Source organism: Onychomys torridus, chromosome 2, assembly GCF_903995425.1.
Source record: "Onychomys torridus chromosome 2, mOncTor1.1, whole genome shotgun sequence".
Taxonomy (NCBI): Eukaryota; Metazoa; Chordata; class Mammalia; order Rodentia; family Cricetidae; genus Onychomys; species Onychomys torridus.
Window position 1 is genome coordinate 103526432 of NC_050444.1, and position 24355 is coordinate 103550786.

The following is a 24355-nucleotide window of genomic DNA, read 5'->3' on the forward strand; positions in this document are numbered from 1 at the left end:
GGATTTTACAAAAAGAGAAACTCAGACTGAATTATCTCTGGGGTGGACTGATTCTGTGAGATCCACATATCCAAAACAATTTAAAGATACAAAGTGGCTCAGAAAATACCCTCATGATTTTGACATAGTGGGTCATGCCACTGAGTGTTCAGATGTCTTCTGACGCTGACTTCTAGAGTAACTTAGTTCTCAGGTGAAGTGTGTGCTTATTTTTAGGAAGCTTTCAATGATTTAGTCATAAAACAGACTGTCATGAAATACCATGGATAGCTTCTGGAATAAAAGACCTAGGGTATGCGGTGTTTTTCATAAAGAGGCATGTATACACATATTCAAATAAATGCACTTGTGTGTGTATGTGCTAGGCTAAAAAAATCTGTTGTTTAAGAAATGCTGGAAAACTGCTGTTCACAGAAGTGACTTTGGCAGCGACCCTATATAAACACTGGTCAGGCTACTCCTCTACCTGGGCTCATATATGTTCAAAATTCAGTTTTTACCATGGGATTATTATGTTTGCAGCAAGAGGAACATTGATGACAGCTATCAAAAACCAGGTGTGTGTGTGTGTGTGTGTGTGTGTGTGTGTGTGTGTTTGGCTTTCTCTTTCAGCCACTCCATATCATAGTGTAAGTTTTATAAATAAGATTTCTAAATCAATTTTCCCTTATTTATGTAGAGTGAATTGTGCAACAATTTCCCCATGGCATCTGTAGAGAACCAGTTAGTTATCCATCGGAAGAATTCTGTTTTCACAGTCTAGACTGAATCTACTGAGGACCTCAGGAGAATGTGACATCATTGCCACCATCTTTTACATTCCCATGAACCTAAGCAACCATTTGTTTTCTTGGTATTTTCCTTATAATAAAGTTTTTTTATGACTAGGAGCAGTTTAGAGTCACAGCCTTAAGTTTCAAAAAGCCAAGCCTTCAGCTAAGCTAATAGAGAGATCAAAACTACCAGTTATACTTATGTGTAAAAATTCAAATTTTCAGCAAAGTAGAAAACTATAAGCAGTAAGAAATATTAAGTATAGTATGAAACAAAAGTAATATTGATGAAAAAATTATTCTGATAACTTCTTATTTATACTTATCTGTAACTAAACTATTTATATTTGACTCTGAATCTCTGGTTGGACTGAGAAACATTTGACTCTTGTAATATAGAAACAGATCTGTTCAGAGGTAAGTGTTAATCATTATGATTCAAACCAATTTGATATTGGAAGGTTTCTTGTTATTTCCCCCCAATAGCCCATACTATTTGTTTCAATAGCTGTTGATCCCTTAGATCCAAGGTTGTTAGGGAAGCCCCAGTTCAGTGTGTCATTTATCCAGTGCCACAATGATGCAGTGTAGCAACCACTAAATTTCACTGAAATGTGAGATAAAGGTAAGGCTTGGTGAGGTGGGGTCTGAGGAACTTGGGTAGGCTTGAGCATGTATCTGGGTAGATAGCTGTTGGCTGATCTAGACTGGCTCCATCTATTCCTATGTAGGTAAGGCACTTTAGTTCCATTTTTTCCTAATATTCCAACAAACTATACTAGATGAATTTCCCAGGGTTTTCTGGGCTCCTGTTATCTAAACTAAGAGTCTCTGGGAGAGAAAAAGAGATGCACCCAAAGCATGAGATGTAGGGAAGACAAAATACTGAGACCATTGGACATCTATGGCTTTCTTCTTTGTTTTCTATAAGACAAAGTAATTATTGAGTCCTCTCTCAACTCTCCTTTCCAAATTTAAGCATCTTAATTCAACTCATTAACCTTCTATTTTGGGAAAGATCAGAAGTTACAAGTTTATCCCTTCTTAGAGGCCAAACAGATAAGTCAGGAGTGAGTAGGAGTCTAAAGGGCAGCATTCAAATCCAGTCCAAATAAATTTGAGTAATTCACCTAGGAAATTAAAGTACTGGGCTGATTTTCCAGCTCCAGCCATATGATCTCTTAGGTCATTTTCAAGTCTGAATATCTAGGTCTATCAAATAATAATTATTCGACTTCCAGCATGATAAAACTATAAATAGAGTTAGATTTCCCAGATTTTATGGAGTAATGGCAATCTCTTTGTTTCTGGAGTCAATTATGTCCTCAGGCAAACTGAACGCTTGAGAAAAGCTTTCCTTAACTTGTGCAGAGAATATCCCAAATGTTCATTTGATGACTATGTGGGAAGGCAAATCAGTGGAGGCTAGGTAGAGTGAAAATAAAGGCTCTAACCAACCATCAGAGCTTAATGCTGGGGAGCCAGGCCCTGGAAGTCACTGACTGAGCACTATCCTTCCCTGGCTTCTCCTCATTCTTCTTCTAATTAGGGCTGCAGTTACCTAACATGTGGTATTGGAGCAGTCATAGTTGATTCTACTACCAACCCTCATTTGACCCTACAACCTTTACTGATTCTGTAAGATTAGATACAGTTTCACTGAGTAACACGGGTAATGTAGCTATTGCTTATCTTACATCACCAAGTGAAATATAAGATTTGTTTTTATTTTTCACTTGTACTTGATGGTGGTACTTTATTTTATTTCCAGTAAATTAAATAATTCGCAGACTACCTCAGAAACCTGCCTTCTTCTCTCTCCAGTTCCGCACCCTTCTCACACACTATGTCGAAATGTTTATAGTGAATTCTTCTTCCTGCTTTCTCTTTTAAATTTGATAGTCCATGCCATCTCTGAGGACTCCAGATTTGTCTTCAGTCAGTTCACTTAGCTTTGCCCATAAGGAGTTCCAGATGCCTAAGGCATTTAATACTATGAGTAACATCATCTGTGCCACTGGGTCCAGCCCATGCCAAGTCTGAGGTCAAGAGGGAAACTGCAGCTCATTTGAGATGGCGATGAGTCAAATAGGTGCATGTTCTGAAGAACAAAGTTAAACTTGGGTAGTTACTTTAAAAAGATGTCAACTCCTTATGAGAGCTTTTTTATTTTCAGAAAAGTTAAATTAACCTTAGAAATTGATTCATCTATAGATGAATAGGACAATTCTATATACTGATTGATACATAAAGAATAGGAATGTTCACTAAATCCTGGTTGAATAATGTACTTCAGTGAGATAGATAGATGACAGGAGATAGATAGATAGATAGATAGATAGATAGATAGATAGATAGATAGATATCTACTTATGAAGAATGATGGTATTTTTCAAAAGTTAATACATTTTGAATTAAATATTTGAGTTAGACAAAATTATCAGATGAACAAGAGATAAAAATCATCACCACATTATGGGGAGTGCCTAAAAACGATAAGATTATTGTATCATTGCAAAAAGATATGCTGCCAGAATGATGTCAACATAAACACAGAAAAATTAAGATAAATAGCTCCAAGGAGTCTTATTCCATAGGAATGGAGATTATTTTAAAGTCCTTTTTATAGTAATTGTGCCAGGGAAAGTAAGCTCAATTCTTTGAATTTGTAAACACAGATTTTCTCCCATGAAAATATTGATACTTGCATAAGTTTAGAATTTAGTTGGCAAGTAGTTTATATATATATATATATATATGTTTATATATATATATATATATATATATATATACCAAAATAATTTTTTTTCAGTGACAAGATTTGACTTCTTAAATGCATACTTATTGTTGTTGTTGTTTAAATGGCATCTCATCATAGTCCAATTAATGCTCATGGGACTTACTTTAATATTTTAAAGCCTGGAGCTCCAGTGAACTCTACAGCAAGATCTAGCTGCCTTCCTTCATCTAATGTTGTATGTGATTAGCCTTATTTTTCTTTTTAAAGAAACATTCAGTTTTCGTTTGAAAGAAAGATATACAAGTTCAGAGTAGGTTTGACTCTGCATGCCATTTGTAGAAGGTGGTCTTTTCTTTCTGTGAGAGCTTGCTCATGAGGACATATGTTTAAGAGGTTTGAGGTTGCCTTCCTCTTACTTTTGGGTCAATGCCTAGTCTAAACGTATTACCAGGACTTCTAATATTCCAGGCTATATATCTTAGTAGTGCATTGTTCCAAGATCTGATCTCCTTTCAGGAGAGGCATGCAAAAAGGGTAATGACTGAATGTTTAGGACAAATTTATGGCCTGATTTATCCCATAAACCAGTTTGTTGGAATAAAACATGGTTGAGAAATGTGTTTGGTTTAAAACCTTTACTTGTTGTATTGGGAATCTGTAACTCTTAGTGTGCTTCCCTCCCCCTTTGGATGTAAGAATTCCTTATTTGGTTTGCTCTATGGCTCTTATAAAGTTTTGTTTCCTCTCAATTTTAATTCATTCATCAAATAAATATTTATTGCACTCTTACTATGTATCAGGCAAATTACTAGGTACAAGGAGAGCTAGAATTCCCAAAGAGAAAGAGTCTGCTCCTAGAAATAAACCAGTTAAGATTTTATCATTGTGTTTACACTGATTGCAGTTGGAAGCATTTTAAGAAGTAAGAAGATTTCTCCCAATTTTGTGAATAGTAAAATTGATAGGCATTTGTTTTCATATGTGCTGTCTTTTTTTAATCCTGTACCATTTTCTACACTTTGTACATTAACTAGGAATTTCTTTTATTTTCCTAATCACGTTATAAGGAGTATTCTTCTTTTTCCTTTCCAATGTTTAACACCCAGTAGACACTTAAAGTTTTCATGGTTTGCTTTCAATTTTACATACATGGTATTGAAATATATGTTCATTTCCTTAATCTATAGTTCAAGAGGAAATAAGAAGACTATAATATATTGATGTAAACCTTGTACCATACAACCAAGATCAAGTCAAGCAATTGTGCTTTTACAGAGTGGAGCAGATATCTCAGGCTTAAACCTAGACTGATCTAAGCAAAGTCTTGCAGTTACCCCCACTACACACACACACACACTACACCACATACACATACATACACACACATATACACACATATACAGACTACCTACACACACTTACACACTATACACACATCCATTCACACTACACACACATACATGCTATACACACATATACACACTACCTCTTTGGTACTACTATTCCTCTCTTTTAAATTGTAATAAGAAAGTTTAATGTGAACCTCTCTCTTAGTATTTTTAACCATATAAAACAGTACTGTTGGATATACTGAGGGTCTTACCAGCAGATATCTAGAACTTATGGATGTTGCCCCACCTAAACAGGACACATTAAATAACAACTTTCTTTCTCCCTCTTTTTTGTGCTCCTGGCAGACTTTGGTTCTATTTCTACCAATTAAGCTATTCTACACATCTTACATAAGTGGAATCATGGAGTATCTGTCCTCTGTGACTAGTTTATTGCACTTATCACAGTATCCTCAGAGTTCATCTATGATACCACTCTTATGACAGGAATTACTTCATTTTAAGGCAGATTAATATTATATTGCATGAAACTACCACATTTTACCAATCCATTGGCCATAGGTGGACATTTAGGTTGTTTCCACATTTTAGCTACTATACACAATGCTGCAGTGAACATGGGAGTACAGATATACCACTTCAATCTTGATTTCACTACTGAGAGTTAAGTGTCTAGATATAAGAATTTCAAACAATGTAGTATTTCTATTTTTAATATTTTGAGGTGTATACTTACTTTTCTCCATATAGGACACCATTTTATACTCTTACCAGTAGTGTGCAAGCAGTCCCTTTTCAAGAACACCTATGTATGCACTGTTGGTGGGAACGCAAATTTGTGTAGCCTCATTGGAAAACAATATGGAGGTTCTGTTTGCTTAGTTTACCACTCCTGGCTTATGTCCAACAGCAGTGAAGTCATGTAAAAGCTATGCCTGTGCACCATGTTTATCACAACTTAATTCATAATAGCTAAGTTATAGAATCAGTATGGGTGCCTATCAACAGATGAATGAAAGAAATTATATATATATATATATATAATTTTATCCATATGTGAATACATGCAATATATGCAGTGGAGTTTTATACAGTCATAAAGAATGAAATAATATCCTTTGTAGAAAAATAGACACAACTGGAGACCATTATGTTAAGCAAAAAGAAAAAACACAGAAAGATAGATGTCACATGATGTCTTTTCTCATACTAATTGACTTTAAAAGGCTCTAAAGCAGAAGAGGGAGTATTGGAGAGGGAGAAGGGGACAAAGAAGTCAAAAGAGAAAGAAAAGGTAGTGGGAGTGTGAAACAATTGAAACACAATATAAGAATGCATGAAAATGTTGAAGGGAAACTCACTAATTTGTATGATTGGTATAAATTAAATTTTGTCATGAAGTACTCCCCTTTATCACAAACAGATCTTTTGTCATTTTGAAAACTGACATTCCAGCAAGAATGAAATGATACCTCACAATAGCTTTATTTTTCTTTTATGTGCATGTGTGTGTATATATTTGTATATGTGTAGGTATATATGTGGGGGATACATGTGTATGAAGGCTCAAGGTTGAAGTTGGGAGTCTTCCTTGGTCACTCTCTACCTCATTTATTGAGGCAAGGTGTCTGAGTTGAGCCCAGAGCTCATCAATCTGACTAGTCTATCTAGTCAGCCTTCTTTGGGAATCTCCTGTTTCTGCCTTCCAAGTGCTGAAATTTCCGATAGGCCACCCATGCCCAATGGCATTTATGTGGGTTCTGAGGATCCAGATTTCAGCCCTCATGTTTGCTGCTACTCTGACAAATGCTTTAACCACTGAGACAGCTCCTCAGCACCAGGGAGCTTGCTTTAAAATTTACATGACAACTAGTGATGCTGAGTGTCTTTTCATGTCCTTTGGATATTTTATGTTTTCTTTTGAGAAATATCTATTCAAAACTTCCCATTTTTAATTGTTTTTGCTTGTTTGTTTATTTTCTGCTAAGTTGAAGGACTTCTTATATATTTGGGGCAGTGACCACATTAACTAATAGGTGGTTTCCACGTGCTGCCTCCTGTTCTGCTGGCTGCCCTTTCCTCACCTTTCTTGTTGTCTGGGTACACTCTTCCATGCCCATCCCTCTTGTCTGTTCTTGGCCCACGTTGTCCATATTTTTGGTTTCCTATCCAAGAAATCATTCCTAAAAGCAGTTTTATATAGTTTCCCCTCTGTATTATCTTGTGGGGGCATGTAATTTCAGGTCTCATGTGTAAGTCTTTAATATATTTTTCAGATTTATTATTATATAGTGAAAAATGATTCTGATTTAATCCTTTCATATGAGTATGTGAATATTCAGTTTCTCTAAAACCGTTTGTTGAAGAGACTTCCCTTTTTCCATTGTGTAGTCTTGGCCCTCTTGTCAAAGATCAACCGGCTGTAGATACATGTTTAGTTCTAGATGCCCCATCTGTTCTGTTGGACTGGTCTATAAGGCTTTATACTAGTTTCATGCTGTTTCAATTTACTAGAGTTTTATAAAATATTTTGAAACCAAAAGTTTGGCACCTTCAGATTTGTGATTTCTCAAGACTGTTTTCACCAATTAGATTATTTTCTGTTCCAAATGGACTTCAAGTTGTTGTTGTTGTTGTTGTTATTTAAAATGCTGCTGAAAGTTTGAGAGGAATTGCATTGATTGGGTCTATAAGTGGTTTTGCTCATTTTAGCATTATCAGGACTCTCTCCTTGTAGATATTCTTGAACTCCTTTGTCTCATCTGTAATTGATTTCATCAATGTTTTACACTTTTAAAATCTTTCATCTACTTAATTAAGCTGATTTATCTGTATCCTATTTTTTATTCTGGTGTGAGGATGACCTGTAGTTAGAGTTTTCCTGCCTGGCCCAGTCAGGACAAATCTCTCTTACCCGCCAGTCCCACAGTCGCTCAGACCCAACCAAGAAAGCACACAGAAACTTATATTGCTTACAAACTATATGGCCATGGCAGGCTGCTTCTTATCTACTTCTTCTATCTTAAATTAACCCATTTCTGTTAGTCTATACTTTGCCACATGGCTTGTGGCTTACCAGTGTCTTTACATGTTGCTTCTCATGGCGGCGGCTGGTGGTGTCTCTCTCCAGTCTTCTACTTCCCAGAATTCTCTACTCTCTTGCCCCGCCTATACTTCCTGCCTGGCCACTGGCCAATCAGACCTTTATTTACACAGAGCGATATCTACAGCAATGACCCTTGACTTTTCTCTATAATTTGTTACCTGTGTATAGGATTAGAATTGACTCCATATTTGTTGTTTCTTAGAATTTGACTGAAATTTAAATTAGAAGTAGAAGATTTTTTGTGGCATTTTTAAAGTGTTCTATATGAAGACCGTGCCATCAGCAGAGGCCATTTCTCTTCTTCCACTCTGGTTTGGATGCCTTTTTATTTCTTTTCTGGCCCTGTTGCCTTGGTTGAGACTCTAGGACCATTTATATGGAAGTAGATGAGTAGGGCTGTTTCCTTATTCCTGATCCTAGAGGAAAAGTCAGAGTATGATTTTAGCTTCTGGCAAGTGGAAAGTTTTATCTTGAGGAAATTTCCTCCTTTTCTTCACTTTTTGGAGGGTTTTACCATAAAAGATACTGAATTTTGCTAACTGGTTTTTCTGTAGCTATCAATAGGACATGTGTTATATTCCTCTTCTGTTATGGAGGTAGTTCTTATCTTTAGCTGTGCTTTAATATCACTTAGAACGCTTTGGGAAACACAAATATTTGGGCCCCTAAAAAGAACAATTAATTTTTTAAAAAAATCTATGAAGGTAGAGCCCTCCCATCAGGATTTTTTTAAGTTCTTCTAGTGATTTTTTTAATGTGTATCTAGATTAGAACTCCATATCAAATTAAGAAAAAGTAAAGCTGTGTCTTTAAATTGGGATAATGAAATAAAGGAATTCTCTTACTTTTTATGCTAAAATTCTTCACTCCATTTTCTAGAAAGTGGCCCTGTCTGCTATATAGGAGAAAGGCATGGATGCTAGGGTATCATGACATGAATGTGGTATGGTATGGTCTTGTGATCTCTGTGAGCCATTTGGATGACTTTTCTGAGTAGTTGCACAGTTAAGGTCAGCTGTGCCCAAGTGGTAAATGTACTATGAGATTTTGGAGATACTCTTCCAGGACATTAATTAAGCTTATTAAAATGATCCTTTAAGCCTCTAGGTCATTGGTTATGGTACTGCATATTAATAACCTCAATACTTAAGAGGAAAATCAAGAATTCAAGATAATATTTGACTACATCGTTAGTTCAAGGGTAGCCTAGATTACATGACTCCCTGTCTCAAAACAGAACAACAAAAAAGCTTCCAATGCTATTAGTGATTGGCTGGATAGTGTCTCAGGGGTTGTATGGTTTATATAAATTTTCTAAGACATTTCCCTTCAAGAATATCATTTAACTTCTTATGGAGGATGTGAATTTTTAGCTCTTTACCTTAAGTTCAGCATCCATCCTACTGGCCTTACCCTTGGCTGAAAAGCTAATGAAGGAAAACATTTTTGGACTCTCAAAAATACAGTTGCTTGCACAAGACCAACAGAAGGCCACACCATTCCTCATCCCCCAAAAGATAGAGGGGGATGCCCTCAAGATCTCACCCCTAGTTGAAGAGCTACAGGAGGTTAAAAGCTATTGAGAGAGTGAAAATATATTTTCTTCAGGGGCACTCTCCCTGATAGGTTGCTCATGCCCAAGTGGCCATCCCTGTACCCACACATAGGCAAGCAATACAAATTGGACTCAGTAGAACATATATATCATAATAATAATTACAAAAGAATCCTGCATGAATTTGAGAAGGTGTGGGGGACATTGGAGGAGTTTGAAGGGATAGAGGGTAGATATGGTGAAAATACATTGTACTCATGTATAAAATTCTCAAAATAAACATTTTAAAGAAGATAGAAGAGCTATGTAACTGATTTGCTTAGTTTCAGTCACTGAGATAAATGAAAGATAGGAAGCTACAGATAGAGGATGGTTACATATATGGGGAGGGCTTAGATATTAAGAGAAAAATGGGAATATCAGAATAATGTACACTGGGTGAGAGATGTTTTACCTAAGGACAGGAAAAGTAACTGTAGAACACTAGATGACAGCAGATCCATGCATGATCATCACACCATTTGCTATCTTGGAGAGCTATAGAGCCAGTCTTCACTTTGGGGCTGGAAATGGACTCTCAGTCTACATAAAGCTTGAAGAAGGTGAGAGGATTAGAACTCCCAAGTGAGAGTTTCACGACCTCTGAGACAGTCCTCATCCTACTTTGCAAATGATCTATTTTATTTGTTATAAAACAACTGACTTCAGATCTTGGATCCAGTCTTTTTTTTTTTTTCTATATGACGCTAGACAGAGTTCAATGTGCTCACTAAAGATAAGCACTCCTTGCCTGGAACAAAATAAGAATTCAGTAAATATATGTTGAAAGAATGTTGAAGGTGCCCTTCATCTTCAAGAATCAAAATCTGTGATCCTGAGAAGGAGACACTTTCATTCCAGATGTGTTGTTACAGCCTGTTTTGTGGCTAGGTAGATAAAGGAACACAAACCCAAATTTGTTCTTAAAATAACATCTAGGGCCTGGGGCTTGCTGGGAAAGTGCTCTATAACTGAGCTACATTGACCAGCCCAGTGGAAATGATTGAAGGGTGACTATTGTGACTGTCCAGGACCCCATTTTGCTAGACATCTGTGGTTCAGGGAAAACCTGCAGAACTTTTTCACTGGCCAAGATAATCCGTAAATTCTCAGCTCAAGTGTTGTATCTGGTGAGACCATTAGAGAGAGCTTTTCATAATGAACATTTTCCTCATAGGGAAGATGGAGATCTTGGGTGTGTTGCTAAAACACATTTGTCTTTATTCTTGTTGTTCTCTTTTGGCTACCAAGCAAATATAAGAACATCTGTAAACCTTAGGGCATGTGAAGACATCTTAAAGAAATAGGAAAAATGGCCATCCTACAGGTGGGTGTCAAGCCAAAGGCAGCACTCTACCTCCCACCCCTACCTCTCCTATCCCCATCTCTCAAAGGCAACAAATGCATTGGGGAATGACGGCATCCTGGTGGGTGTCAATACATTGAAAACAGACAGCCACAGAGGAGAGGGAAAGGTGATGCCCTTGGGTAGCTACTTAGTTTCATTTTGAACTTTCATCTCTAGCTGTTGTAGAAAGATTTTAATCAAGATTTTGTGTTCAAAAATTAGGAAATTTGATGTTGAAAGTTCTGCCTGGCCAGGTGTTAGTGGTGCATTCCTTTAATCCCAGCACTCAGGAGGCAGAGCCAGGTGGATCTCTGTGAGTTTGAGGCCAGCCTGGTCTACAGAGCACCAAAACTACAGGTAGAAACGCTGTCTCGAAAAACCAAAAAAAAAAAAAAAAAAAAAAAAAAAAAAATTAAAAAAAGTTCTGCCTGGCTTGAAATTATCTTCATGGTGTTTCCTTCTACCTATTCCTTCCTTCTCCCTTTAGCCATTTTTCCCTTCCTCCCTCCCTTCTTCCCTCCTTTCCTCTCTCTCTTCCTTCTTTTCTTCCTTCTTCCTCTTAGTCTCCATCTCAGGAAATGCTTACAGAATGCTAACAGTAAAATAGGCATCTTGCTAGCACCATGGCTCATAAAGCAAGCACGTAGATCACCAAGAGACAAAATGTGTTCTAATGCTTTGAAATTATGGTCACTAGGCTTCTTGTCCAGAACATCAACAGGACCCTCCCTGTCATGGCGTTTAATTAGAATCCTCAATGTTACTTAAAGCCTGCTCCAGCCCTCAACTCTGGACTATGACTACAAAGTGATATATATCCCTTTCACAGAGTCTGGCCATGTTAGTTCTTTGTATGACACCATCCTGTCTAGATTATTGGTAATGTGGTCTATGATTTTATCTTGTCTTCCCCCCTTGCACATAATAGATACTCATCAATGTTGGGTGTGTTTACTGATCTGCATAGAAGGGTCATAGAAGTTTGGGATGCAGGAGTAGGTGGAGAGGGCTTGTTCTCCAATTCTCTCTGTAGTCACTTTCTTGGGACCCTTTGCAGAATACCCCACCTAAAGCATCTCTACAACAGTTATTTCTTCCTGCTCCTTTTCAAATTCCTTTTGTAGTTAGTATCCAGACAGTACCCATTTTTTACCTCTGCATTCCACTGTTGTATGTGATATTCTAATTAATGTCAGTTTGTTTCAGCTAACAAATAACTTTGCTGAGAGTCAAGGGACTTCATGATTTTTGTGTCTTTCTCAATGTCTTCCTTCCTGCTGGCTTATACTAAATCTTCAGTAAATGTGCTAAATGACAATAAACCATAAAATGTTATACAAAAGCTCTTTAACCAGGAAGCACTGTCTAGGGTCTCACTTTTGCTATAGAAGTGTTAGTTCCCTTAGATGATCTCAGCAGTGCATGCTAAGTAGTGTCTGGCATCACTCAAGGTGGATAACATCCTTATAGTTTATAATATGACAACCCTTGCTGTTCCTTTTCTCTTATCTTTCTGATAACACATGTGCACCTCTTGCTTTTATATCCCTGCCCCATGTTTGTGAATACTTTCTGGTTTGTTGTAGCTCATCTTTACTTTACTTGAAGGACATATATGTAAAATCAAACTTGTTTGGGGAAACAACTTGGTAGTGATTTCTCTAGCTGTGATTTAGAACATACCAAACACACATAATAGCAAATAAAACTATTTGAAACTCACAAAACAAACTCCAAACTTCAGCATAGAAGATTCTTGCTTGTGTTGAAGTTTCAATTTTGCAGGGCTACACTCCCCCAGCTGTGCCTCAGGAATCTGCCAAAAGCCCAGAAACCTTTCTTAATTGTCTGGGATTGAAAGAAGATCTCACAGCCACAGGGAAGGCCAACTTACAGTGTTTTCCCTGAACTTACATAATTTCCATTTCTACCTAATTTATCCTCCACATTAGTTTTTAATCTCTCTCTTTCTCTCTTTCTCCCTCCCTCCCTCGCCCTCCCTCTCCTTTCCTCCCTCTCTCCCTCTCTGTATACAAAAGTCAGGGTCTCCAAGTTGGCAGTGCATTCAGTATGTACTTAAAACAGGAAGTTTTTATAGAGCAGAAGTGTTGAAATATAAAACTGAGATTACAAAAATATGTAACAAATTCTTGTAACTCTAGTTCCTAATTTATGCTCCCACCAGCCTCTCAGTCAGTCTAAGATTTGTTTGAAAAGGCAGCTTTAAAGTGGAATAGCTTTGGGCTCATTAGGCCACTTTGGAGCCTATGGCAGATTGTGACGTCTTGGTGTGTCCCAGGGCTGTCTGTTCCCAACCAGCTCACCTCCTGAAAGATGACATCAAGCAGCATACTTCCTTGCATTGTTACAAAAGAAAGCATTTTCAAAAGTTACACTCCTTAAGTTGTCATAATAGTTTGATTTGTATATCTAACTATCAGGATTAAAAAGTGTCCTCTTCTCTTCAATGCTAATCTGTTTGAAAAACTGATGCATCGTTTATGAAAGAGCCAGCAAAAAAAAAAAAAAAAAAAAAAAAAAAAAAAAAAAAAACGGATATTCTGCATGGGAAGTAGGGATCTTTGAACCAAATGCTCATAGGATAAAGATATTTTCTATGTGCTTTTGAAGTCCAAAAGAATCAGGGATTCCTATCTCCTCTTGTGGTTTGTTTTGGTATGTGTATGTGTGTACATGTGTGCATTTGGTGTGTGTATGTGCTTGTGTACATCTGTGTATACTCCGGTGTTTGTGGAGGTTGGAAGCCAACATTGGTTTGTCTTCTTTTGTTCTCCACCTAATTTTAAGTTCAGGACTCTCCCCATCACTGTGCCTGCTGTTTACTGGTTTGACTAAGACTGGCTGGCCAGCAAGCCCCAGACCCCACTTGTCTCCATGCTCCCAGCGTTTTCCAGGCTCGTACTGCTGCCTGTAACAAGTATGTGAGTGCTGCCCATCTGAAGGCATGTCCTCATGCTTGCACAGCCAGCTCTTGAACCATTGGACTGTCTGCTCAACCTGCAATTCCAAAATTACTTTTCCACTAGCGACTGTGTGTTTTTGTGGTTCATTATTTGCTGAATTTGAGTCACTTTCAATGAAGTTTGACCACAAAGGAGGGCGGGGCAACCTTAATGGTGCCTTTATGAAGATTAAAAATACCCTTCACTAAGAGTAGGTTTCCATAGGTAGATGTTACCAAGTTACATGTTACTGATCATGGAGAACTTTGTAAGCCAATTTTTTAGTGTCTGGAGTAGGTGATTCTGGAAGTGCGTGGTAAGTTAAGCTAAAGATCAGGGTCCAGAGCTATTATTCATTCACTTATTATTTGTTAAAGGCAATTCAAATCTATCAATAAAGTATTCACTAGACATTCATACTAGAATATTTCCAATTATGTTGAGACACAGAATATACTAGAGATTCAATGTAAGCATTGATGTGTGAAGACATTTTTAAAGAGACAGTTCTTAATTGTACTATAAAGAAGATTCATTTTGCCTTATATTTCAGAAACTACATTCGAGATAACTTTAACTCTTTTAAGGATGGAGTAAAAGATAGAGCTTGAAGGGATGACTCTCTTAAATTCAAGTATGAAACAGAGCCTAGACCCTGAGATTGCCACACCATGTGCAAATGTGGCCTGCCATCACACTCATCTTTTTGCCCTGTGTGGTAAGACCAGATGTCCTCTGCTGTTACACACAGGCACCAGTTCTAGGCCAGATTTTCAGCATCCACTGTGAACCTAGATTAAGGCAATGAGCACCTGAGGGTAAACGTACACACATCCACAAGTTCTAGTGGCTGTCGCTTCAAGGGCTAAGTGGATTGCTACCTCATGGTGTCCCCTCAGAGGACCTGTTCCCATGTAGTCCACTTGCACTTGGTTCCCACAGGTGATCTCAGAGCAGCTGACTTGGGGGAGAGGCATAACCCTACTAAGCAGCCTGAACACAGAGTCCCATGTGTGAATAAGCCCCTTTGGAGATGACATTCTTCCTGTTTGTCATTTCTTCTTAGGTTGCTAAACCACGACCACTGAAACTCAGACAATTACACCAGAACTCGGGGAGTCTGAGGGTTTCTTGTATGTTAGAGAAAAAGTTGCCCAGAGTCCACACCAATCTTACTATAAGAGAACTAAGATTGATGACTCATAAAAGGTAGATTGTGACTGGGGTGTTTCCCATTCTTTGAGAGAAGAGCCTGAGCTTGAGACGCGTGGCTGGCTATGAGTGTGGTGCTGGAATAAACAAGTGTGGGGCTTTCTGGTTGGTCACTGTGGGGTTGTGAAGTATTCCCGTGTTTGTATTTCATACTTGAGACAGTTTCTGGGTTGACCTGGTATAGTACTTACCTCACTCAGCACAGCCCTCTAAGTGTTTTGGGTTGCACCAGAAGAGTGCACTGTTGTAAATCCTGCTCTACTGAAGCACTGCAACATTTCTCAGAAACTAATCAGATCAAAATTTCTGCTGGTTTTCATCCTAGAGGTGAATTTTAATTCACCAAATATGAAGGAACCCACTCAGATGTTTTAGATTAACAAACTTCAATAAAAAAGAAAGGAGGGAGGGAGAAAGAAAGGAAGGAAAGAGAAGGAAGGAAGGGAGGGAGGGAGGGAGGAAGGGAGGGAAGAAGGAAGGAAGGGAGGGAGGGAGGGAGGGAGGGAGGGAGGAAGGACCGACTACTTAATTCTACAGTGAGACTTTGTGTCTAGACAAATGCCTAGGATAAAGAAATTCATACTTGGAAGTAATTAAGTCTTGTGGTGAAGAGATACTTTGCTAATTAGAGAAAAAATTATATTTAAATATAATAAATTTGATGTTTTAAAAATGAGCATCTCTGCACTGAAGTCTTCCACATTGTGTGTTACTGATGAATGTGTTTCTTTTGGAGATGTTCCTCTGTGTGTGTGTGTGTGTGTGTGTGTGTGTGTGTGTGTGTGTGTGTGTAGGTTTCCATTATGGGAAGTAGATTTACCAGAACTGAGAAGCACCTGATAAATTGATATGGTGTCAATAAGATGAAGTTAACACTCAGAAGTCAACCCCATCTCTAGCACCCCAGCAGTGTTAGTATCTTGCACATTCTACTCACATCTTGCTTCTTTTCTTGTGTTTTACTTTGGAGTTAGTCAAGCCCAGGGTTCCAGATCTCTGGGTCTCTTCTCTGTGTCTGTAGCTTTAAGCCTGCTTAACACTCTCAGCCTCAGTTTCCTCATTTGTTAAGTGAGAACAATAAAACTTTGCACATGTTGAAAAGTTAAAGATAATATGCAAATGCTGGGCCAGAGTGTTTCTATTATAATTTGTTATCCACAATTTGACAATGTCTTTCAATAGTGAGTACCTTGTGAAGGACAGAGATATGCTCAGTAGTAGAGCACTTGCCTAGCATGAGCAATCTCTAATTAGTAGTAGTAGTAGTAATAAACAACCTATTTGCCAAACTTGAACACTGACACATTTTAATATCATATTTTTTTTAAGTTAAATGGACAATCAACTTCATAATATAACATGGAAAAAGAAGTTGTTTAGGAGCATGCATGACATATAAATCAATATTAAATAGGATATCATTTGAAGAATATAAAGAGAAACATTTCCTCTGTTTTTGTTTTTGCTTTATCAAAATGATATCTCTCCTATTCCAAAGATTATTTTGATAAACTCTGCATATACAGTTATAGTTTAAAATCTCTGGAAGAAAGTTAAATTGTTGAAGTGTATATATTCAAACTGCTTCCTTTGTCTTGTTCTGTGGTGATGCATTGTAATGGCCCCCATCATTTGAACAGAGCTTTATGCTGACACTCCTGAAGCCATTTGATGGGAGACCAAACTTAAAATCTTAAAATCAGGGAAAGGGGTTGACTCAAGCAAAAGAGTAAAGTCAAGATTCTGATCTTCAAACTCCTAATTCAGAACTGTTTCCATTATTATCTTCATACATAGATGTTTAAGACATGAAAATAAAAAAATAGAAAATGTCATGATTGCCTCAAAGATTACACAGAGTTCAGTTTTTCAAGTAAAATTCAGACTTTCTAGTATAGAGTTATTACACCTGATCCAAACAAGGATCAGCATACTCATGCCAACATGGCATCAGATGAGGGATGCTCCTCATAAGAGCTAACCATTCAGTGTTATCATCTATTGAGGCAACAACAGCAGCCTGGACAATGACCAACTTCAAGTTCATTGGCCCTAGATTATTGCTGGTCTTGTTGACCACATGCATATCTGTCGATTCTTCCTTTTTTCAACAATTTGAATGCCTTCCTTTTCTAATTCTAATTTTAATGTATATTAAATCAGTTTGGGTTGAAGCCAAATCTCTATGCCTAAAACAGCCTGTGTGTAATTATGTTTCCAGATGCTATTTTGTTTTTGTTGACATTTTTAAGACCTAACACAATCACTATTTTGATGCCTAATTGTATTGGCAAGTCATATTCATTACTTTGCATTTTTTGAAGTCAGTTCCTTCCCAGATCGTAACAGTAGCTCCAACATGTTGCTGAAGTGGGAGCAAGGTGTGATTATCAATGTAAATCCTGAAACCAAGTGGCCTATTTCAGTCTTACTCCACCGCTTAGCATTTGCGGGGCTTTGATAATCCCCTTTAGACATCATCTCATCTGTAAAATGAATGCAATGATCATATCACATGTGATAGACCAAATAAGCATGTAACTTAAAATTAGTTCTAGGATTCCATACCTGTTAACTACTTGCATAATTCTCTGAAAATTTTATAATGTAATTTTCCTTGCTTTCTGGAAAGTGGGGGTTTACTTGAAAAGAGTAGAACACTATTGTTCATGAATTGTCATCACTGAATGTTTTAGCAAAAAACAATTATTTTTGTTCATGAGAATTTAGTAAAATGGAAACTCCCATGCAGTGCTGGTAGGAGTATGTAATAGCACACCCTTTATGGAATGCAATTTGGCAATAATTTTCAAACGCCTTACCAAAGTGTATTCCCTTTAGTTCAGTAATTCTGCTTCTAGAAATTTATCTATTTTTAAAGACATGGTCAGAAACTTGTATAAAACTTGTTCATGGAGATGGTTTGTTATATTCTCACTTATGGAATCCTATGAAATTACATAAATTACAAGGAGTAGATGTGGTTATATAAATTGTACCATTTGATAAAATATTATATAGCTGTCAACACAGTATCTTTAAAGTATTTTAATAGCATGGGCAGGAATCTTCAAAAAAATTTCAATGGAGGGCCAGCTAGACAATTCAGTGGGTAAAGATATTTGCCAACAAACCTAACAACCTGAGTTTGATTGCTAGATCCCATAAGGTGAAAGGAGAGAACTGACTCATGCAAATTGTCCTCTGATCTACATATGCACATTATGGCACACACACACACACACACACACACACACACACACACACACACACTGGATTTTTTAAATTTCTTAAAAAAAAAATCTTGACAGGCATTGGTGGCGCACGCCTTTAATCCCAGCACTCGGGAGGCAGAGGCAGGCAGATCTTTGTCAGTTTGAGGTCAGCCTGGTCTACAGAGTGAGTTCTAGGAAAGGCACAAAGCTCCACAGAGAAACCCTGTCTCAAAAAAAAAAAAAATCTTTAAGTGGAGGGAAAAACAAGCTATAAAACTGTGTAAGTGATGTGATTTCCTCTGCCTTGCAAGGAAATAAATGAGGCGATAGTGATGTGTTTTTTAAATATAATGCTTTTTATTCTTCAAGAATTTCATACACATACACAATTTGTATTTATTATATAAGCTACCACTTCCAACCTCCAGTCCTTCCCAACCGTCTGCCTCTACATCCTCCTCTCAACTTAATGCCCCCCTTTTACAACCCACTGAATGTAGTGCTGCCCATTTGCTACCTACATGTACATGAATATGGGACCATATACTGGGACCTGGATAATCTGTTATGGGTAACCCTCCTGAAGTAAACTGCGTTTTCCCTCAGTAGCCATCAGCTGGCAATCCCTCTTCCTCTGAGGATGGGGCCTGATGACCCTCTCTTATCCATGCTGAAATACTGACTGTATCTTCTTCAGCTCTTAACATTCTAAAGCAATATAAATGCTTAATTCTAACTTCTTTAGAGAAATCAATGTATACATCCAACTTTTTTAGACCTGTTCAATTCAGTGTATAATGGTATCAATTTAAATAATATATTTAGAAGAAAAAGACTTACCATTAGTACTAAGAGGAAATTGGTCCAAACTTTGAGCCTCTCATAGGTAATACTAAACATTACATTTTTTTTTTCTTTTTGTGACCTAGGAGCTGTGAAGGAAGAAATATTCGATACAGAACATGCAGTAATGTGGTAAGTGTGAACTTCTTTGGTTGTAAAATTGTAACATTTAGGCCCTGGTATATGTTAAGAAGTTTTATGGATCCTATGTGGGAAGCCAATCAATTAGAAGTTCACAAACAGTTGTTTATTGCATGGTATACCGATTACCCAATCACTTCTAATGTTCTGCAATATAAACTTGTAATCATTCAACCAGATTAAAACTAACTAGACTGTTTCAAAACAAACTACATTCTTCTCCCTGCTCTGTCTGTTCACATAGAGCTCTCATGAGAAATGAGGCAGAGGAATGATAAAAAGGAAAACACTTGGAGTATCATGAAATAAATATTAGTTAATCAGATTCAGGTTTGCTGAATGCCTTCATCTATCCAGGAAATATCTGCTACGTGTGAGGCACTGTGCTAGCACAGGGGTAAAGAACACGTGGAAAGCATCCTCAACATCTGCAACAGAGTACGGGTGGAGAGAGGGAGATAGATGGACACATAACCTCATTCCTGGACAAACGTGACAAATGCCAGTAGGGATAAAATTGTTTGGGGATGACAACGGAGAATTCTGAAAGGTCTTAAGGGAAAAAAAAATGGAGTGTAATAGAGCTTGGAGGGATACGACTGGCCTGTGCTGTGTGTGAGGAGATGGCAATTACTCCAACCAAGTGAAGAGTGTGGGCCTCTTTGGAGACAGAAGTCTTTAATGAAGAGTGCAGGCCTTTTTAGAGACTGAAGTGTTTAAGGTGTACTTCGAAATCATGTCAGTAACTTGTGCCTGCCAACATGTAGGAAAGAGTTAAAAGATATTTTAAGGTCATATCATGAAGAGCTTTGAATGTTACTTTCCAACTTCATGGGTCCAGTGGGCACTGGGAGGTTCTGAAGTGAGGGTACGGTGTAGAGTCTTATGTTCAGAAAGAAGTTCTGTAGTAATAACTAAGTCACACAGGATTAGGGACTAAGGAGAGAGAGAGTTTGTAAGGGTTTGGCCCTGGAGAAATGCATCCTAGAGGGGCAAAAACTAGGCCTCTCTGCACGAGCAGACAAGAATGGACAGGCGTCTGAAGTTAGGGTGAAGCTAGAGTCCAGGAAGCAGAGGTAAGCACACTGTGAGAGCTTTGCACTCCTTGATCCCTCTCTTCAGGAAACTCTTCCTCACTGTTTGTGCGATTGGCACTTTCGTGTTTAGACTCAGTTGACATGTCTCTTCCTCAGAGTGGCCTCCTGGACCATCTTTCCTCAAATGACTGTCCTACCAGTCAGCTTCACTCTTCACAATGGTAGTTTCATTCAACTTTTATCTATGTTTGTTTAATCATTCATTTACTTACTTTTATTTTTATTATTATTATTATTATTATTATTATTATTATTATATTTGTGTTTTAATTTTACACATCAGCCATCGGTTCCCTGTCCTTCCCTTCCCGCCCCCCCCCCCAACTTCCCACCCTCCCCTCCCCTCCATTACTTACTTTTAAAACAGGGTTTCCCTATATAGCCCCGACTGACCTGGAACTTGCTACGTAGACCAGGCTAGCCTGAAACTCACAGAGATCCACCTGCCTCTACCCCTGCAAGTGATAAGATTAAAGAAAGGCATGTACCACTACACCAAGCATCACTTAATTTTCTTTTCAGAACTTCTCTCTACCAAAATTCATCTTCCTGAGTTACTTTCGGTGTGTATCTATCTCTACACACTCCACAAAGACAAGAACCCCATTCATTTTTTTTCTGTCTGTTGTCCCTAGGAACTAGAACTGTTAATGAATACATATAAAGCTCACAATGTATATTTGCTGAATACAAAATGAGTACTCAGAATGCTAGGTGAATGATAAGAACCAGTATCAGAAATAATACAGTTTTGGGGGCTGGAGAGATGCTCAGTGATTATCCAGAGGACTTGTTGCTCCTCCAGAGGACCTGAGTTCAGTTTCCAGCACCCACATGGTAGTACATATTTATCTGCAACTCTAATCCTAGGAGACACAGTGCCATCTTCTGGCCTCTGCAGGCATCAGACACAAATGTGGTACACAGACATATGCAGGCTAACATTTATACACATAAAATAATGAAATATTTTTAAAAAGAAATAAGACAGTTTGGGAAGTTGTTGGAGAGAAAATCAGTAAATTTGATCTAGGAGCACTGGAGAGATTGACTAGCAAGCTCAACTTGTAGATGATACAAGTAGGTGATAGCATTCTGGTGTGGGAAAAAGTGAAGGGTTAAACTATAGAACTACAAAATAGAAAGCACCAAGTTTGAAAGTTTGAAGGCAGCCTGTCGGATACAGCATAAAATTATGAGGGAATGAACTTCAGGCTTTCGAAGGATGTCAGCAACCAGATTTGAAAAAAAGAAGATGGAACCAAATAAAGTACTGTGAGAGAGGTAAGAAGAATGTAGGGGAGAATCTAAAAGGTGTTCAGGAGGGGAAATATTGTCAAGAGTTTAGAGAATAAAGAAAAGGAAGCCAATGGGGAATAATTTCCATAGTTTACTAGGAATAAACGAAAAATGGGACAGAAGAAAAAACACATTAATGAGGAAATGGGACAGATGGCATAAGTTATTTATGCAGGTCTATTTTGTGTTGCTGCCATGGAATACCACAGGCCATGTAGTTTACAAATCTTACAGGTTCATTTGGAACCTGATGCTAAAGACTGAACAGTTCAGGAGCTGGGTCCCAGCATCTGGCAAGAGCAGTTTGGATGAGTCAGGACAAAGGGGCTGAACTAATCCTTTTTGACAGGAACACAGTTTCCTCTTAATACTATGACAATGGTGATTCAATTTCAGCATGGCTCTTAGAAGATATTCAAATACCACCACTATTTCTATGAAATGTACAAAAGAAACACCTAGTGTGAACTCAAAGGAGGCTTGCTTGCTTGCATCAGATATGAGACTCCTGGATGGCTTTGCTTACAGGTAGACACTATATAGCTACCAAATGTTAGGCTCTGGATTCAGTTCCCAGCACCACCCACACACATAAAAAAATGACAAAAATAAATGGTGGTGTAAGGAGGTTAGGATGCCCTGGACACCATGCCACATCTCTCTGAGGGGGAACAGGTGATAAATCAAGTTATCTTGACAAAGAGTAAGGTTATGAACTTCATTCTTAGAAGACAGATGCAAACTGAAAATGAAAAAGTGAATACAAAATCCTGGATTGGTCAGGGTGGAGCTCAGCAACCAGTATAGAACTGCTGGGCAACAAAGGGTGGGGGGGTCTTATAGAGAGGAGGATTGTCAGGTCTGAAGACTTAGAAGAAAGACTGAGAAACACTGAAGCATAGGCCTTGCATGTGAGTGAAGGCTACAGCAGAGATCACAGAGTGAAATCAATGGAAAGTGCTCTGTAGAGTTTTAAATGTCCAAGGAGGACATATAGGAAACCAGCTATGACCCTGGGGATAATTATTCAATGGAAATCTTTTTGTAGCTAGATCCTTGTTTCTATTTAGGATAGAAGATGTCAGATAATACAGTATACATCATTGTCATCTATGTTTTATTCCTGACATACAAACATCATTCAATTGTTGAATGGTTAAAAAAAAAAAAAACAGACATTTTACATTTTTAAACCGAATTGACAGTGTCTGTTTAAGAAATGATATGAAAAGGACTGAAAAGATGAATGTCTCAACTTTATAAAAGGTTGGGCTCACACCCAAAACATCTTGAAATGGTGTGAAATGGCCTGAGGGAAGGTTTGTTTGTTTCCTCTAGCCCCCTATTCTTGGTAGTACTAACTTAGATAATAGGAATTTTTGTTTTGTTGTTTTGTTTTTAAGATTCATGCGGCAATTTGGTTCTGCATATTTTCCTTCTTGCCTTTTGAGTGTGTAGGCAAGAGGAAATGGCCTGAGCCAGACTCTGTAGATGAACTATCAACATCTTGAACAGTAGACTGTCTGTCCTGTCCTTTAAAGCTCTTCAAAAATTTCCCATGACTTCCTTTGAACACTTTCATGGGTCAATGCAGACTGACTCTGACCTCGAATTATTTGCAACTTACAGCTTTACATGAGCCCATTTTTTTACAGCTTGGAAAACCAAACTGATACTGATTGTTTTATGAGCACCTAGAATCTTCAAATAATTGGAGAATTTTTCTTCCTGGATTGTGGCCCTGACAAAAGCAACAGTGCCAATAAATAAATGAATCAATCAATCAATAAAGCTCCTACGAAAGGCTCTTTTCCTTACTCACACTCCGGTTTTTTAACTTGAGATGTTTAGGACAATTCAGCTGAGTTTGGCAACTTGAGAGTCCCTCAGCTCAGTTTTCAGGGATACACCTTTTCCCTAGACTGCTTTCTGTGATACTTCTGAAATACTGTGACTTAAAAAATTCAACTCATTATTATTTTTTGTAGTGCTGTTAAATTCGACATTTCTTTAGAATCTACTCCCTAAAGCAAGATGAAGAGTAGAGAACATATTCCAATTTTTATGAATTTTTGAGGAAAAATATCAGCTCAAAGATATTAATAAATTGATTGCCAGGGCCTAGAGAGGTGACTCAACAGTTCAGAGCACTTACTATTTTTGCAGAGGGCTGGAGTTTAGTTCCCAGGGCACATGTCAAGTGGCTCACAAACTCCCTTAAACTCCAACTCAAAAGGATCCAATGTCCACATCTGGCCTTGTAGGCTCCTTACACATGTGAACATGCTCAAACACAGATACACACATGTTCACATAAGTAAAAATAAAAATAAATCTTTTAAAAATAAGTAATTGCTAATTACTCTGTAGATGGCGTGTATCAGTTTGAAAGCGTCAAATTCCCCACAGTGTTTCCTTAGTTCTCATAGTTCTGGCTCTAACTGAGCCCAAAAGTCTTTTAATTCCTGTGGTAGGAATTAAATAATAAATGTTCCTCATAGACTCCAGTATTTGAACACTTGGTCCCCAGTTGGTGGAGCTATTTGGAGGATGTTATGGAACCCTTGAAAGGCGTGCCTTTGCTGGGAGAAGCACTGGGAGCTGCCTTTGAGAGCTTATAGCCTCATCCCACTTTGCTCTTTTTACTTGGTGTTTACTGCTGGTGTTCTGTG

General features: G+C 37.9%; 1 protein-coding gene across 4 annotated transcripts in view; it reads left to right on the top strand.

Moving 5' to 3' along the window:
- Adamtsl1 (ADAMTS like 1) overlaps nucleotides 1-24355 on the top strand; it is a 392521-nt gene that overhangs the window by 40089 nt on the left and 328077 nt on the right. For all 4 annotated transcript variants that reach the window (XM_036178884.1, XM_036178887.1, XM_036178883.1 and 1 more), the window contains exon 3: nucleotides 19233-19278. In XM_036178884.1, coding sequence (XP_036034777.1) covers nucleotides 19233-19278 — 46 coding nt within the window. The remainder of the gene's footprint in view (nucleotides 1-19232; nucleotides 19279-24355) is intronic.